The 18,583-nt window shown below is 44.3% G+C and overlaps 1 protein-coding gene across 4 annotated transcripts in view; it reads left to right on the forward strand.

Annotated features, from left to right (window-relative positions):
• The window catches only part of SYTL4 (synaptotagmin like 4), a 1,339,985-nt gene that overhangs the window by 962,303 nt on the left and 359,099 nt on the right, over positions 1 to 18,583 (forward strand). For all 4 annotated transcript variants that reach the window (XM_069612955.1, XM_069612954.1, XM_069612953.1 and 1 more), the window contains one exon: positions 14,554 to 14,637. In XM_069612955.1, coding sequence (XP_069469056.1) covers positions 14,554 to 14,637 — 84 coding nt within the window. The remainder of the gene's footprint in view (positions 1 to 14,553; positions 14,638 to 18,583) is intronic.

An 18,583-nucleotide genomic window follows, 5' to 3' on the forward strand; every position in this document is an offset into this window, starting at 1 on the left:
TTTGGTATCAGTCTGTACCACACATATTTAGTTGGTAGCTGTGGCTGAGCAGTCAGACTTATCTCAAGAGGGAGATGAGCAGTATTCAGGGTTTAAATGCTGCATCTTTCTCCAGAGCAAGAGATGCGCGACTCGCATTTCGCCATAACAGGATATAGCTCTAAACCCGACTCTCTTGCTTTGATTACCTCATCCTATATCAACACGCCTTTTAAAAACAAGACATTTATTGAAAGCGATACCTACTTTCCAGCTGCTTTTAGTGCTACATTTGCTTCCTTTTACTTTTGCAAGGTTCGCCTAAATGATAGCATGTACCTCTATTTTAGAATCAAAAAGCAAAATAATGTTTAATATACAAATGCTTGACTCCCTCAGCAGTAGAAACACCACAGAGGATTTCCTTTGGCAAAGGGGCTGTTTCTATATTTTTTGCCAGCTGCTAAATGCCAGCATTTAGCAGCTGGCCATGCTGCCCATTGTGCGATAAACGTTCCGGTAGCGGTGGATCATTCTTTGCAAATGCAACAGCACCTGTCAATGTGCTGCATTTGTAAAGAATTATGCTTTTGAATTTGGCCTGAGGGAGTTTAGATGTGGCTGCAATGTCAGCCATGTCCAAACGTCCCTCGCACCAAATCGCCCGCGCCAGAAAGGCTCCTGCGGCAAAATGGGTGCACCGAATCGGCCGCTGCGTTGAATTGGCTGCGCCGAACTTGCCCGCAGCAAAACGGCAGCACCAAAAGAGGGTGTACTGGCCTGCAAGCGGAGCAAGACATTTGAGCGCGAGCAATAAGGCACCTAACATTTTGGTACAGCTGTTTTGCCGGAGGTCCCCTTTCGGCGCTCTCTGTTGGCCGCAGACTTATAGGTGCCAGCACGTTCCGGCGCACCTCGCATGGCCCAACATTGCCATCTAGTGGACATTTAACTCCAGAGAAAGTTACAACGCCTTAGCTGAGTGTAAAGGCATAGGTGTGCATGCATTTCCAGATAGTAGAAATGACTAAAAGGCCAAAGCAGAAATGACTAAAAGGCCAAAGTAAACCGAATTTGTGTATAAGGTACAATCAGAAAAAAAGTATTCCATGTAGACACCCATGATCCGAGCAAGTCAGCGAGAAAAAACCCAGTAAGAACATGACCTAAAATCACACAGCTTACTTCACATTTTATTTAAAATCACACAACGTAGTTCACATTTTATTTAGTCATGAAAGAAGGAAAATGTGCGGCATACAATCAAGTGCTGAGCAGCAGAGGCAAGACGAGAAGATAGATATAAAAGGCAAAAACGAGAAAGACTGCTGCAGGAAATGAATTAAGACTACAAGTGGTAATACAAGTTCACCTTTGGTACAAGCCTGTACTACACTGTTAAAGTGGTAGCAGTAGCGGCGCAGCCAGACTTATTTCAAAAGCAAATGAGTAGTAGTAGAGATTACACAAAGACTACAATTACTGTGACTTCAAGCAAACACTGACTCAAGGTTTTTGGTTAAAAAGTAAACGTACATTTATTTCCAGACCATCTGTTCACAAAATACTTCACTTCTATTAATTTAAAACCACACGTAAAATACACTACACACAACCAATTCGCTTTGTGCAACACAATTCAAGGTAAGTATCTTTGGTTTTGACAGACCGGTGTTGGGAAACAAAGACGTTACTGGGGGGACAGATGCGATCACTTTTTGACAGTAATGACAGTTCGGTCTTACTAAAGATACGTGTACCCGCAGGAAGAAATTTTACCGGAGTTAAAACACACTTAGCACATGAATCAACACAAGAGAGTTGGGGATAAAAATCATAGGCAATACTTTTGTCAAGGCAGATAGAATCAGAGGACACTTTCCTACAAGTGAATGAAAGTCAATAGGGCTGCGCCAGTGTCATGTGGAACAGGGTTCCTGTTGAGGATCACACGGTTAGTACAGTTCACGATTCGAGATTGCCAGGAGTACTTGGATATTGTCAAAAGAGGAAGCAAAAGTTATAAGAAAGAAGGAAGAAAAGGACAAGCCTTTAGTGAGGAGAAAAGGGTTCACCCCTGTTCCTCGAAGTTGACACAGTACCTTATTCAAAGTGAAGAAGAGCTGGTGCTATGGCTGTTGTTCCTAGTAGTTTCTGCAGACTCATGGTTCCTGTGACTTCAGTCGTGGAGACAAGGAGGATGTCTGGAGCGATCTGCACTACCCAGGGATGAAGCCAGCAGCAAAAAGCAACAGTGAATAAAAGGTGTGCTCCTTTAAAACAGGAGAGGCTCTTCAGGTGGCTATCCGGACCACTATAGCTGTGTGCAGCGATTTTGATCAAGAAGAGGATCCTCTGCCTGTGCAAGATGAGCTGGTTGATCCCACCAGGCTCAAAGGAAGAAGACTCCGGACTGGATCTTCTCTTGTCGTTCAAGGGTAGATAGCTCAGGACTGCAGCAGGGCTTCACCAGGACTCGGTAGTTGCAGCAGTCGTCTTCTTCTCCGCTTCTCTTCAGTTCCTTGCAGTTCCAGTGGCGACTCTGACTTCGAGCCCAAGAGTCCTGCCTTTTATGCGAAAATCCCCCATTCACACAGCCTGGCTGTCAATCACCCAGCAGGGGGTTGTCCGGCCCGGACAACCACCTCAGCCAATCATGACAAAGTGCGACTTGGGTTTCCAAGGATACCCTGTGCAGGGGGTGACCACACCCCTCCCTCACATTCAGCCCACCTAGACACCCAAATGGCAAAGGAGGGCTTCTTTAAGCCCGCCAAAAGACGGTGAACAAAGAAAGCAAACCTGGTTTGCCACGCAAAGTAAAACACAAGAAGGACTTAAACAAAAAGAAATGGTGAATAAACCTGACCGGAGCCAAAAGAAAGAGTATTTGGTCAAGCGGGTTTATGTTCGAGGCTAATATAATAGCCTGGAACAGTACCACTTTTATATAATATAATCGCGGTAGAAAAGTTAGGGTAGATACCACTGCCACCAGCCAAGTCTAAATGTTAAAAGAGCAAAACAAAGCTCACAGATGCACAGACAAAAAGGGATAGGAATTAACCCTTTCCAGTACTCCATGTAAAATGGGGTGTACTGGGTCTGTAGTTTTAAATGACTACATAAAGTAAATGGCAACTTTACCTGTTTCTGGGGGACAGTAGTCGGCCCCAGAAAAATTGAGTCAGTGGGAAGTCTCAAAGACAACTCTGTGTCACTGCACTGAAGGTGCTGTGTAACGCACACAAAAAGTGGGGGCTCATGGAGTGGTGTACTCCACAGCCCAAGATCACACATACAGTAGAAATGCACATGGCAAAACACGTAAGAATGGGAAAAAGGCTCACACTTTTACCAAGTGGAAGAAAATAAACTCCCAAAATCCAGTAAAGCTGCTTGGGGACTCACTAGGTGAGGGAAATTGTGCCTGAGACGATATTATGTGCCTGTCCGACACTGGATGGAGGAACAGTAAAGGAAAAGGTGGCAAGGTAGAGACAGGCAGAGAAACGTAGGGGGCAAAAGGTGCTTTAAGAGAAAGAGGGAGGAGAGGGGGAGAAGGAGCAGGCAGGGGCTGGGATTTAAGAGAATTCCAAGGTTCTAATCACTTCTCATCTTGACGAGCAGGTAGATATAAAAGAGGTCCAGGTAAGTCCCCATTGTCCATGGCTGCTTATGAATGGTATGTCGAGGGCTGCAGACCTAGACTGAGAACGATCACCATGATGTATGCTTTTTTCCAGGTCTCAATGACACCATCACACTGAAAGCTGCTATCCTCCACTGAGTCTTCTTGATGACCGCGTCAGGGGGCCAGAATGTAGGCTACTGTCCATTTTTTAGATTGGCTGCCATTATTAAGTGTGCCTTTCACTACTGTTTGTGGTTGCCAGGTTGACACTTTTTTCTTGGACTGTAGGTGATATTTTTAATGTTTCAGCATTCCTTGCCAGATGTCAACCACAAACATAGCCATTCTAGTTTGTATACTCGGCATTGCCCAGGATTTCCTTTCTTCATAGGTACTATTTGTTAGAAATACCTTAAGGTAACTTTACGCTTTTCAGTAGGCTCCATAATAAAGCTGAAAAGAAAAATTCCTTGCCAGACGTCAACCACAAATATTAGCCATACTAGCTTATATACCCAGCGTGGCCCGGGGTTTTATTTTCTTATAGGTACTATTTGTCAGAAATACCTTAAGGTAGATCTACGCTTTTCGGCAAGGCTCCATAAGAAAGGTGAAAGAAATATTCACTACATTGTTTTGATTATTTCATATTTTAACAATGTTTTCTTAAAGTCTACACAAGGCAATTTTTAGATATTACAAATTCATTCTGAAACTTATAACTGTGAGCAGCATGATGGGTGCCAACAACTATGGACCTAAAGTTTAATATTAGCAATGTACATGTGCATTGTAAGGCTGGTTTATAAACAACATTTATTGTTTTTCTATTTGCAGCAAAGATATACAACTGATTCGGAGAACACGCGACATATAACTGCCTATGGGAGAAACATAGAGATTCCAAGTTGATAGCAGTGTACTTGATTGACTGGCTCTGTGCATTGTTGATCGTGATTTCGAATACCAGCCTGACCGGGAACTGTAGGCACTTGAAACGAAACAGCATGTCTGTCGTAATTAGTGGAATGTGAGGGATGAATACATCTTCTCCTTTTCCCTTCCCGGTCAACACTGTCGCTTCAATTATGTTGGGCAGCTAGCACTATTCGTAAGAGAGTAACAGAAATGCCTGTTGCACCTCTCTATATAGCAAGAATTTGGAAACTTCTGGAATGCTACCTGCCTTCACCTTCGCTTCGCCTCCCATATGCCAACACAGAAACGCTACCGGGCTTCACCTCTCAGGTCGCCTCATAGATCAATTTGCCTCCCATATGCCTTGCCTTTGCCTCCCATATGCCCCTGACTTTCATTTTATTTATTTATTCTTTTATAAAGCGCTCAAAGCCCAGAGGCAGCTAGGCTCTGTTGCATACTGAAGAAGATGGTTACAATTATTTGGCACATAGCTTCATGGTTGCAAAATTAAATTTTTACACAATGTACAGTATGCATTTATATACACAGGTCATACAGGTATTAAGCTAGTGTCCAAGCAACTATTGCGGGAGGTCAGTCCTGAAGAGTAATGTTTTTAGGTTTTTTGCTAAAAGACCAGTAGGAGGTGGCATTTGTGAGATGAGTAGGAAGGGCATTCCACAATTTAGGAGCTATAGTAGGGAAACTTGCTCCTCCTGTTTTCTGTCTTTTGTATTTGGGGGGTGATGAGGAGGTTAGTGTACGGGGAACGGGTTGGTCTGTTGGATTGGACTTTTGCGGATGAGGTTACTGAGGTATAGGGGTGCCTTATTTGTAATACATTTGTGGGTGAGCGTCAGGATTTTGAAGTTAATTCGGTCCTGGACAGGGAGCCAGTGGATCTTCCTCCTGATGGTAGAAATGTGTTCATGTCTGGGAATGTCTAAGGCAGGTCTGATGGCATTGTTTTGGACAACCTGTAATTTTTGGATGTTTCTTGAGCTGGTGAGTTGCAGTAATCTATCCTGGATAATATCAAGGCTCTGGCCAAGGTGATAGAATTGTCAGAAGAGAGGGACGGTCTGCTGGATCTTATCAATTTGGCAGTGTGAGCTGCCGAGGAGACAACAGCCTTGACCTGTCTGTTTAAGTTAAGAAAGGAGTCGATATACACCCCAAATGTTTTTATTTCATTGGCGACTGTAATGGTTTTACCATCGATATTGAAAGATTTGTAAGTCTGTGGAGGTTACTGAGTTTGGTTTTAATGCCAATGAGGATTAGCTTGGTCTTATCATCATTAAGACACAGTTCGTTAAGCGCCATCCACGCCTGGATGGCCAGATATATCTTGTTTAGGTTTTTGGAGTCGGTATCGTGGCAACCAGTAATTGGTATGAGTATTTGCGTATCATCCGCGTAGTTTGTGTGCGTGATACCCATGTTGTCTAGTTTATCAAAAAGTAGCTTAGTGAAGGCATTATATAGTGTAGGAAACAAACAGTAGCCTTGCGGTAAGCCACAGTTCACAGGGACTGGAGGGGCTGCCGAGTTGTCGGAAAAGACCCTCATGGCTCGATTGATAAGGAATGACTTGATCCACTTGATGGAGTCTGCTGAGAATTGGAAGCAGTCTTGAGCTGCTGGCAGAGAATGTCATGATTGACCAGATCGAAGGCTGCATACAGATATAAGAGAAGGAGGATGCACAGTTCCCCATTGTCTTTGTATTGATCCATTTGCGTTTTCAAATCTAATAAGGCGGTTTCTGTGCCGTGGCCTAACCTGAAGCCTGATTGTCTTAGGTTATCTTCCAGATGTTTTTGGATCGGCAGATAGGCTGCACAATCAAGTATTTTTAATAAAAACGGTACGGTAGTGATGGGACGGAGGTTTGTAGGGATGTTGGGGTCTAGCGTTAGTTTCTTGAGTAGGGGTAGAACCCAAGCTGTTTTTAAGTCACTCGGTACTGTGTTAGAAGCAAATGAGCTGTTAATGAGACTGGTGATAAAGGGTGAAAATTCTTAAGCGCATTCTTTTATCAGTGTTGCCGGGCAGATGCCACCTTTGCATCTAGATGGTTTTAAGCTATTGATGATATTAATAGTGTCTGAGATGGAAAGTGGTGAGAATGAGAATTTATTAGTCTCCACTGGGACAGGTGAGGTTGGCTGAGTTTGGGCGAGGCAGAGTTTAGCTTTTTTTTCTATTTTTCGTTGAAGTGAGGTTTTTTTATCTGCTAAAGCATTTTGAATGTTTGAACACCATTGCTCATCTTTCACAGTATGGTCTGGGGTAGGTGCTGGAGAGTCTAATTCACGGAGGATTGTGAATAGTTCTCTAGTATTGGATTGAACATTGGCCATTCTCTGGTTATAGACCTCTCTTTTAGCTAAAAGAATTTCTTTTTTTGTAATTATTGGCTGCTTCCTGAAAAAGGCTTTTGTTTGCTGTAGTTGGCGATTAGCGCCAGTTGTTTTCAGCAGATCTTTTAGAAGCACGCATTGTTCTGAGTTCTGGGGTGAACCAAGGGTTGATGTATGCTTAACGTTTTTCTTTTTTTCTTTTTAGGGGAGCAACTTTTTCAATAACTTCTAGCATGATTTCGTTGTATTGACATATCAGAGTTGATGGGTCCTTGTCTAATTGCCTAAGGAGAGGTATCTTATCATCTTTATTCATATTTTTAAAGCTTCTAGGCGGAGCCGTGGGTGCTGGAGCGGGATGGTTCTGATTTTTAATGATGATCGTGGTAGTAAAAATGATGATGTTGTGGTCCGACCAGGACGTAGGGATATTAGATAGTATATTGGTGATACAGTTAGTGTCCGCTAACCAATCCAGAGTAGGTCCTTTTTCGTGAGTAGGGGCAAGGATCCTTTGAGTAAACCCTTTGGCTTCCATAGATTTGGCTAAAAGGTCTGCATGGATGTCTGATGGGTCGTTCAGACCTAAATTGAAGTCGCCCATGATGATTGCTTTGGAATGAGGTTTCATGTTGTGTATCAGGAGTGTTGTAATGTCATCTTCAAAGGTGGAGATGGCCCCAGGGAGCCTGTAGACGATGTAAAGGGTGAGTGTGCAGGATGGTGTAAGGGACATTTTTAAGGTGATGACTTACCCTGCGCTAAAGGGGAGATCAGGGGATATCCTTATAATTAAGGCGTCACTCATATGACTTTGCCTCCCATACGCCAACACTTCGTCAAGTCACAAATCCACAATCATTTTTTACTTTTATATATATATATATATCATCACAGCTCCTTTCAGGCAAATCTCACGTCTACCCACATCTTGCCATGGCTTATAAATGTGTACTGCTTGTACCAGTCACAGTTGCCAGCAACAACTTACATTTAACAGACCAAAACTGGTGACCCTTTACCCTAGATCAACAATGACTGATGAAGGATTGAACCATTTAATGCTCATCAGTTGCGAAAGACATATTGCAGATTAGCTCACTTTGGACAACGTAACCTTAAATTTGAGCTTTTTTGAAGGACAAGCGTGTTTCTGGTTAAGAGGGCATCCTTTACACAATGCAGCTCCCAGTTGACCAGTGAAACTTTGCATAACTGTTCATAAGTTTTGATACTTCTGCTCCACTTTAAAAATGAACAATCTATTTAGTAAAAGTAATATTGTATAGCTCAGCTTCTGGCGCGGCGCAACCCAACTTTGGAAGCAATGTATCATGTTTGGTAAATTCTTCCAAAGTAAGTTATAAAAAGTCATCCCTGAATATTTAGTTAGGTAGAGTGTGCTCAGGCCCGGCTGAAGATGTGTGGGCGACCATTTCAACATGGAGGTAGGGGGCCACACTTGCTTAGAGCGGAAAACAGTCTGAGTCAACCATGGGGCATTATAATGGAGACAAAGAAATACAGCCGAGGGTTAATCACCATCCATTGTCATGAGACGGCCAGCCAGCAAGGAGCTGAAACACTAAATGCCCACTAAAAATGTATAAATCTTTCTTCGTCAGCGAGTGGCTGATGTGGAAGAACTAGTGTTAAATGGTAACAAGGTGATAATGCTTCTGTATACCCTGAGGGATGTGAGGGCTGGAAGGGCTTCAGCTAACACAGCTTGTGAGGTGAGCACTGCAAGGTTCACATTTAAAGCCCCAGAATGAAAGTATTATAGAAAGGAATATATTGCTGTATTATAAGACTGCTGGCTGGCAACATAAGGGCAGCTGCTGGGGGCTCCCCTGAGGCTCAATGCCCCTTCCAACTGAAATGGTTGAAAGGCGGTGTGGACGTCGTTGAGTGGGCTGCTTCCTGTGAAATAATCATATTGCCCTCGCTAAAATGCTGACAGGAGCCACGCTTAAGTGACCCTTGTGCCAAATGACAGGCACAGAGTTGGCTCCTAAGTCACTGTGGCCACGCTGAAAGGGGCTCTGCAGCCACAGTGGTGCAGCAAAATGTCCCACGCCAAAAGGCTCGCTCCGAAACCTGGAGTACTGGCCTGTGAGAAGAAATACAAAAAGTGTAGCCCAATGTCGCTTTCTCTAAAGTGAACGTGTGCATTCAGGGGCATGGTGTACAGATTCCTTTTTGCTTATTTATCCTTCAGGTAATTATATTTTTAAAGGCATAAATATCACAAATGTTCAACAATTGCATACAGATTTTATATTGCACTAATTTTAATGCCTCAAAACACTGCATCCACAATCTATTTTGCATCGCTTAGGTGAAGCGCCTCACTTATGAAACTAGCGACTGTTAAATGTACGCATTATTTTCTGTTTTCAGCATTAGGCTTCGAGCATAAACTCTAAACGACGTAAAAATCTTCCCCATTTTGTATGATCAAAGGCACATTGGTGTACACTAAATGAATTCCTACGGTTTAGCAACAGCGTTGCATCTGTATTTTTATTTGAGCGGATCAGACTTACCCAATTCAGTGGTGAGTCTACAATTTTCCAGTACTCACCGAAAGCCACTTCAGTGGGTCGACAGTAATCAGCTTCAGGTTTTCATTAAGTGCGTTCCCACATTCCCATGCCCCAGCATGTATGCCTGATGCATCTGTATATGCCCAGGACAAGCCTTTTACTATCTTGTACTACCATCATAAGCTGGTAAGACATTTGTATGCAGAAGTTCATCCTACATTCCAGTGTACTGCCATCAATGCAAGGAAGACCTTTTTTTATTTTATTATTTAAAACATTGACCTAGGTCGAGAGCAGCAGAGCGCTGTACAAGGATTGAGTAGTCAGCGGTTGGGCTGTCCTTTTTTTTACCATAGCACAGGGTATTACATAATTTGTTCGAATTTAATTGATCGTATGGTAAATCTGGCCAAATTCGGCCAGTGCCATTTGATCGATTAAATTCGAACAAATGTGGTAATCAATACCAGACATTTATAGCGGGGATTGCAGGGGTGTCCCCCACTCCCCATGTTCGGCAGAGATTCCCATGGGGGTTAGGACTGGAGGTGGGGATGAAAAAAAAAAAGAGAAAAGTGGCCCTGCAGTGTCAGATCCGACCCGCGTAAGAGGGTTGGAACTGAAGCTGCCGGGTCAGAAGGAAGAGGAGAAGCAAAAGATAAGTGGGAGGGGTATATTGGGGGGCGGTGGATCAAAGTATTGCCGGATTTGGCCGCAGCAAAATTGTATTAGCGGGGAAATTGACCAGGGTCAATTCCGCCAGAAGAATTCTGCCACAGACAAATCACGTACATCCTAGCACAGTAGTGTGAGTTGCAGTCTGTGTGCCAGTATGTGCATACATTGGGATTCATCCTTAGGTGGTGTGGAAAAAGCCACATTTTGAGAGATTTGCGAAACTGAAGGATTGTGGGAGCATTTCAAGCAGATACCAGGATAGAGCTCCAGAGGGTGGGTGCGTGACAAGAGGACTGTTTGCGTGTCCTCTTTGTGGAGGAGGCGATTCGAGACAGTTGATTTGCTGCTTGAGTAGCATGTGCCACCATGTATGTGTTACGCTGGTGTGCTACTGATGACTGCTTTGTAGATGATACTTGCAGTCCTGAACAGTATCCTGGCTTGTAGTGGAAGACAGTGCAGTTTTCATCTGATGGGGTGATTTGGTCGAATTTGTGCTCTGTAATAAAATGTTCTGTGGCATAGTGGACTGTTTTTCTTTATGGGAGCCAAGTGAGCAGCGAGGAACCCTAAAATTAGGGCATTTCCCCCATGTATGTGCATGACCACAAGGCCCTGGACTACGGTCCAGAAATCCTGCAGCGGGATGAAGGGTTTGATTTTGGAAGGGTGGAGATTTGGAGCCAGGCCCCCGTCTTGGCTACATGTTTCTGGAAGCACTGGCTTCTGTAAATGGTGAAGCCTAAGAATTTTGTTGAAACCCAGAGTTGCAGAACAAATCCTTCTAGGCGCATATCATTGGGACATTGTTGGACAAATTGTTTAGCGGGGGACTGATGAGGATGAATTCGGTCTTGGATCGGTTAAGTTTGAGGTAAGCAGTCGACATCCAGGACTGGATGAGGATGGGTAATGTGAAGATGACTGATGTCCTGTGGGCTTTTTACTCTCATGTTCTAATGAATATTATCTGTGTATTGGTGATTGGCTATATCAGGATTTTTCAGAGGGGGGCGTGGGCTGCCCATGACCTGAGCTGTAATTAACCTGAGCAGACAACCCACTGATGAAAAGAGAGGCCGCCAAAGACACTGCATAACAGGTAGCCGGCAAGCGGGACTGACGAGACAAGGCGAGGAGTTAACCTCACCATTGCGGCTGGAGGAGCTGGCCAAGATATGGCGGATCAACGCACCCAGCGGTGACCGACAGTGTGCCAAGTCGGGTTGCGGTAACAGCCACACGGGACAGACCTGTGGAACAGGGGGGCTTTGGTATGAACGGAACTCGCCGCCCAATGGGAGTTGGAAATGAGCCATTTCCAGCAGGTGCAGATACGCCCTGGTAAGCGCCCCAAAAAAAACCAACTAACAACGAGGCAGTGGACCCCAGAGGTGGGATCCAGTAACCGCAAACTCTGACAACACTAAAAAGTCGCACAAGGAGAACGGGACACACTGAGGTGCCGACGAAGGGTGCGAAGCCGACACTCGATGCGGATTACAGTCCAGCGCCAGAAGAGCAACAAGGGAGTTAAACGTGTTGCAGAGTAAAACAGCGACTAAGAGAGGGGGGTGTGCTGCCCCTAAAGTGAACAATGTCACACCGCAGACAAAGTGACTGGAGAAGCTGATGTGAGGTGAGAGGCTGGCAGAGCGAAAAGAAGGGTGCTGCGAAATAACGGTGCATACACAACCAGGGGAAACCAAGGACACGGAGCAGACAAACGCAGGCTACCGAGGCTACCAAGGGGCGAGTCAACGCCACAACACAACATAAATAGCGGACCCCAACACGGGAGGCGCTGAAACGTGAGTACTTACGCTGCTGGGGGAATCTACTACGGTGAACAGCTAGGGTGCCCTGAGGAACAAAGAACTGCACCAGAAGGGGGGCGGGCAACGGGAACAAGCTATGCATACTGGCTAGAGTGGACGCAGTTCCAGCAGAGTGAGAGCGGCACTGCTTGTTGAAACGCTCACCCACTCATTGTACCTGGACTTAGAATACTGGAATAAAACAAACAATTGAAGGGCCTTAATTAGGGGAAGGACAACCCCCCACTGATACTGAACTGGGCCTGTAGCTCCCAGCAACACCTCCTAAAATAGACAATAGTGAAGACTGAGGAAATTAAGGGGCTACCCCTGGCAAGACAGCACAAGGAGGCCAGGTGTACAGGGATCATTGCTGCTGGGAGACTCCAGTAATAGAGGAGCTCTCCGCGCATCGATGGGGTCACCGCGCTGCACGGAGGCACGCCGAATCGCACAATAGACACTGGCTTACCCAATCGGGGAATAATCACCGGCCACATAACTCCACTTGCCTGCGCAAGCAGCAGACGCTGTGGTTAGCGGCTGTACACAGGTTCAAGGCCCAGCGGGGCACAATGCCAATCTCCAGACAACCAACAACCTAGGTTATCAAGGAGGATTTTATCCATACCTGGAAGGAAAGATGAACCATGATCAGAGAAGCCTATGACGAATAACTGTTAGCAGCCCATAGACGAACCGGCGATCTCCCGGTGCGCACATAGGACAATCAGCAGCATGGTGAAATGAGCTGGCGAGCACCGGCTGTCCTCTGGATACTCGAAACTAGAGGCGAGTTTTGCACCCGATATCACTTTAGTTCTGCTCACAAACAATATGCTTTACGCAACGCCATGTGCTGACGCGAGAGGCATGTAGACCCTTTCTGGCTACACGTAGCAGTGAGATCGTGTGACTACCATTTGAATAAATTACGAATTACGTGCAGTCTCCCGTGGCACTGTTCTGCTTTTTAACATACAGGGCACAACTGGCCCTAACTCTCAGCACCCCATACTGAGTTCATCATCTCCCTCTCTCTCTGTTCCCAGATCACAACGATCGGGCTCATCTAATCTCTTACTCTACACGCTCATGCCGCCTGGCCTGACTGTTCATGACTGAAATTATAGCGGTCTTTACAACAATTGTATTTTTATCGCCTATACTGACTGCATTACATATATCGATAAAGAAGACTTTTAAGGTCAGTTCTTCACATTTGTTCCATATGTTTCTTACTTGTTAACCATTATTGTCGCCACATTGAGCCTCGGTGTGTTACCTTGCAGGTACACATCCAGGCAAGCAATTAGATACGCACCATTAAGAATAGTAGGCACCCAAGCCTTGAAAAAGGATTCATGAAAAATCTGAAACGCATCAGCAATTAGCACACCATCAGAGGAGCCTATTAGATGTAAATGGCAAACGCACATGCAACAGAATGTTGTTGATGCTTACTTTATAGTTGTGTGGGATTTATAACGCAACCTATGGCTTTGATGTGACCAACTCATGTAAACACCTTCCCGTACATGCATAATTGTTGTACATACATATGGACTTTTGCACCATTGTACTTGATGAATTATGATTTCCTTTATGAATTTTGTCTTCCTAATTATAATTATAAAAGAAATACATTATGGTATGAATTGTTATTTGATTGAAAGCTTCCAGGACTGAGTACTTTGCTAAAAATTGACTACACTTATTTTTTTATTTTTTTTTTACACTTTTTTTGTTAGCGTCACACTGACTATGAATTTCTGAACTTTTGAATTTAGAAACAGCAAAATTAACACGTGACATGAGATAACCCGAACATCTCGACCTACCTCATTGCACGTGTAGAATTGAAGTTTGGGATCGTTTCATCCCTATGGGAGTGCATTACTGGGCCACTTGTTAGCATATAACAAGTTACGTTAGATGAATTAAAAAATGCCACGTGTACAACATGCATCACACCTGGTCAGAGCTGTAAATGTCGAGTTCCAAGTCCCTACATATCCAACAGAGTCCTGTGCTACTTGACACCACCTCGGATGTTAAAATACATACGCTGTGCTTAGAGGAGTCACTCTATTGAATAATTAGAACCTCAGTTAGCCTGTGCTGATAGCTTTTCTCACTTTGCCCTACTGTGCACTAGAAGTGCTCACGAAGGCGAGGCTTCATGACCATTTTGTGCTTTCCCTCTTTGCTGAGATGATGGACATACACCAGTGTTGTCATCACAAACAATCTTGCACAACCAAATACAAACAACACTTAGTTTGCCTGAACACAACATTTCCCTGTAGTGAAATAGACTTTAGTTTTCAAAACTTATTTATTTTACTTATGTCTGTTTTAGTGCTGCTTGTTTGTCAGTTTCTGTTCAGGATGTCATTTTGAAATGTTATTGCAAGCTTAGATGGGTACATAATTTTAAATACAATGCTTGCATTTTTTTCAACATGGGAACCGAGATTTTGCATTCCTCATTCCTGAATTCTTTTCCCCATTGTATTTTGGTCCATGGAGAGGAAAAGTGAAAACATGGCTTGGAATGCAATGTAGTATTTTTCGTCCTCTAACATGCTTTGTGTTCTCTTGTCCAGGATGAAGAGGAAGATATTGATAATTTGGTGCAGATTCATCGGCAGACGGCCAAGAGGGGTAGCATGCGCAGCGGCTCTTCTACGGTAAGAACTCAAGATATGTGCTTATACAGCAGAGAAACCTATTTTTACCTTATGTGGCATTTCCAGAACATCCTTTATCCTAACATTCTTATATTTAGAATGACAACGGGTTGCTTAGAATAATAATATAGCCATTTCTTTAAAATTGCAAAGTTGTCTGGCTTGCAGGCTCATGGCCTGGTTCCTTGACTTACTTGCACAACTGTTGAGTAGCTACAAAGCTGGTGCATGACAATATTGGGATCAGGAAAGGCATGTTCTTGTGTTCACACAAGTTGGAAAGGCGGAAAGTAGGCATGGGCATATCTATTAATCGTGTACTGTGGACCATATTGTCATTTAATGCAATATTTTATGAGGTGTGGCTGGAGCTTGTAGGAACTGTGGATCTCTGCGCTAGGTTGTTAGTCTGTGTTGTTGCTTGATTTATAGTTGACTGGTTATCACCGGCTGCCTGTATGTGCGTTTCCAATTGGACAGAGCGCCTGCAGTCTAAGTTTTAAGTATATGTTTTTTGCTGGGATTGGAAGCCTCTTGTACGTTGGCACTGGACCGGGTAATGGTCCGTTTTTAATTGACAGTATGTTAGGTTCTTCTTCAATAATATTGAAACCCTTATAGGTTTTGAGAAAATATTGGATTTTATTGTCAGTTGTTCACACACGTTCATTTGGTTGACATTGGTTGTCACTTGTGTGGCATACAGTGCCTTAAAAATCCTAAGCATGTAGCTTCATGATTTGTATTGGAACAACGTACACACTAGGATGTATGTCAAAACAAGTGACAACCAATGTCAACCAAACGAACGTGTGTGAACAACTGACACAATAAAATCCAACATTTTCTCAAAACATATAAAGTAATTTAATGCAAGTGTCAAGATAGGGCAGTGGGCTGGGTGTTTCTGTTAGATAGCTTATATTGTTTCTATTCTGTTTGTAAAACCTGTGGTGTATCTGTCTCGGGAGGCGGACAAGAGGACATTTTAGTAATGGAGGTTTATTAAAGTAAAAGATGAAAAAGGCATATTCTGTCCCTATCCCTAAAGTAGAACTATACCCTATCTAAAAAGGAAAAAAAAATACATGGCGCTTCTCCACAAGTCTTAACAAACCTAAGCCAGTCCTATGTCCTAAAAGCCAAGTCTAACCTAATTGCTGACCCTACCGCTACTAAAAAGGATAAACCTATACCCGAAAAGGATAGGTCTCAAAAGGTTTCCCTCCTTAATGTTGGTAATGGCTTCTTACCCCACCCAAAAGTCTCTCTGGATGTTCTCAGGCCTTGCGCTTGGTTGTACAGTTCAAAGTAGAAAAATTCAATATCTTTTAATCCTTCCTCATTTTAAGGCACAACACAACTGTCCTTGATTATGTCAATCCGCTTGTGATTAATTTGCCATGGATTGTGGCTCACCCTTTCCTGTGGTGTGGGAGGGCTATTCTCTTCACCACATCGTGGGATCCAGACACACTCCGTCCACTTTGGAGGACTATTTCTTTTGCCCCTTCTTAGGGTGGTTGTGCTTTCACACTGCTAAGGGCATTTTCATTTTCTACCCCGTCGTGGGGTTTCGGCTTTCCCCTTTTTGGGGCCTCACTGATATTTTACCTTGCCGTGTGGTTTCTTCATCCGACCATGGGTTTCGGTACTTCTCTCTTCTTCTTGGGGCTGTTTGTCTCTCCCCCACTCTATGGCTTTTGGGGGTCTTCCACCCTGCTATGGCGTATTGCCGATCCTCTCATCCTTCCTCCCTGCTCGTGTGAACAACCACATAGCTTCTCTCTTCGGGGGCGTTCCTCAGAGCAGGCGTTTTTTTCGGCAGTCACTGAACCGCGTTTTGGCCTCTTTATCGTGTTCCCCACGGTAAGTTTGTTGCGTTTACTTCTTCGTCACGCTGCCATTTGCTGGTTCATCAGTGTTGTGGGCGCCGGTCGCCTGTGTCTGGCTTAGACAGCATTTCTGAAGCCATTTGGTCGAGCCCACTCGGCTCAAGTCCATCCTGGAGGAGCAGCGTTCTGCATCTCTTCAGCTGCTCTGCAGCTGATGCCTGCTGCATCGAGTTGCTTTCTGACACCACCTTCGATGAGTTGGTCCCCTCTGGTGGTCCACTGTAGAGGACTTCTCTTCCCCTGACATCAATCCAGCAGCGCACTTATATTTCAAGCTGAAACTAGATTGGAGAACATGTGTTTCTCACCATAAAGGTCTGTTAAGAAACAACACCAGCCATTTCTGCAGGGTCGTGCATACAATTACAATGGTCAATCCCCATATAACCAGCAAATACATGGATTTGTCTTGTGAGGGAGGATGAATAAAATCCCTTTCTGGCTGCCTGTATGGAAGGCATGGTATCAAACGGTGAAGACAGACACCAAGTGCTCACAATTCAAGGGTGTTTTTTGAACTTCAAGGGAGTTGGAAAAACGCCCATCTTAACCTAAATCTAAGGATGGGAGCAAGCTACGGCCATCAAAACAAAGATAACGCAGTCCTAGTAGTGTCTTCGTCAAATTGAAAGGGTCTATACTAAAAAAACATATTGCCAATCCCTACTTCTAAACAATAGACAGTCTGGGAAATAATGTAGATAAGAAAAAGTGTGTCATGAAACAATATTTCAGGATGACTGGATAGTTGGTTCCCCTTCCCCACGTTTTCACCACAGGACAAGGTGGCACACTTGGGTTTGCAACACACTTCAGTTTGGCTAAGCACAAAGGCACGGTTCCAATTCATATATCAGCTCTCTGCAACCAAAAGCCTCTTGCGCAAACAAGGAAGGCTTCTCCCTCGCAAGACAAAAGTTCAACAAAGATTGTTCAAAGTTCCTTTCCTCAGAAGTTTATATTTAAAGCAACACAAGTCTTTACTTCCACTTTGAGTCACTCTTGACCGGGCTCAGACTCCCTTTTGACTTCACAATTTACCACCTGCCTCTTTCCGTCTCTGGTCTCATTATAGTTCTGTTCTCAGTTCACACCATTTTTGCCTTTCACTGTGAGTCCCGCTTCGTTGCGCTCAGACTCCCATTTTTCTTCCACAATTCACTGCAAACCAAAGACTTTTGATTGTGCAAAGGAATTTACTTAAATCCTCACAGGACCACTTAGATTCTCGTCCTCAGAAATCATATTTACATTTCATAAGTTCTGTTAGCGGGATACATTCAGGCAGATAACTTTCGATTGGGCACGCACGTGGTGTCAGACCGCTCTGCTACTTAGAATTGTGCATTCTACTTCTCAAAGTTCAGAAAACAATTATCGGCTTTCCCTTTTTATTCACATCTTTCATCAAACACCTTTTCCATTCGACTTCATAGGACACTTTGTTGCTGCCTGTAACCTTCGTTCATAAGCAGCCCGGTTTCACGCAGTTGCCTTCAACACACCGGCTGTTTACAAGGTTCGGCTCGTGGCTTTGAACATGGAGTCAAGGGCGATACCATGGCGACTGCACTTTTCACACAACTCGACTAGTCAGGCAGGAGGGCCACTGGTATCTCGGACACACGTTACAGGATTCTCTGGCCTCCCTTCTACGCCTAACGTGCTGCTTCTAAGTTTTCAAGCCCAGCGATTACTTGTCAAACGGCCCAAGGGCTTCTCCTTCCTTGGTTTCGTTCCGCAACTTTCCATCTGGCTTTCGCGATTCACCTGCGGTCTGGAATAGGCGGCTCCTTCATGCGCTATGTCTCTTTTCTTGCCTTGCTCGAAGTGTGTTCCTGTGCTCTACCTTTTATCCAGGTAGGGAAGGTAAAGGGGATTCAGGTGTGAGTTGTTACAGGTAATTGTCTCACTCTGCCTGACCACGGCACCAGGACATGTTCAAGTCTGTCTTTCCCCAGTGTGTAAAAGGAATGTATATGTGTTCGCGCAGGGAAGGGGAGGGAGCTATAAAACTCATGTACTTGATCGGGAACGAGGAAGTAACGGTT

This window comes from Ambystoma mexicanum, chromosome 5p (assembly GCF_040938575.1).
Source record: "Ambystoma mexicanum isolate Mex_15411 chromosome 5p, UKY_AmexF1_1, whole genome shotgun sequence".
Lineage (NCBI taxonomy): Eukaryota > Metazoa > Chordata > Amphibia > Caudata > Ambystomatidae > Ambystoma > Ambystoma mexicanum.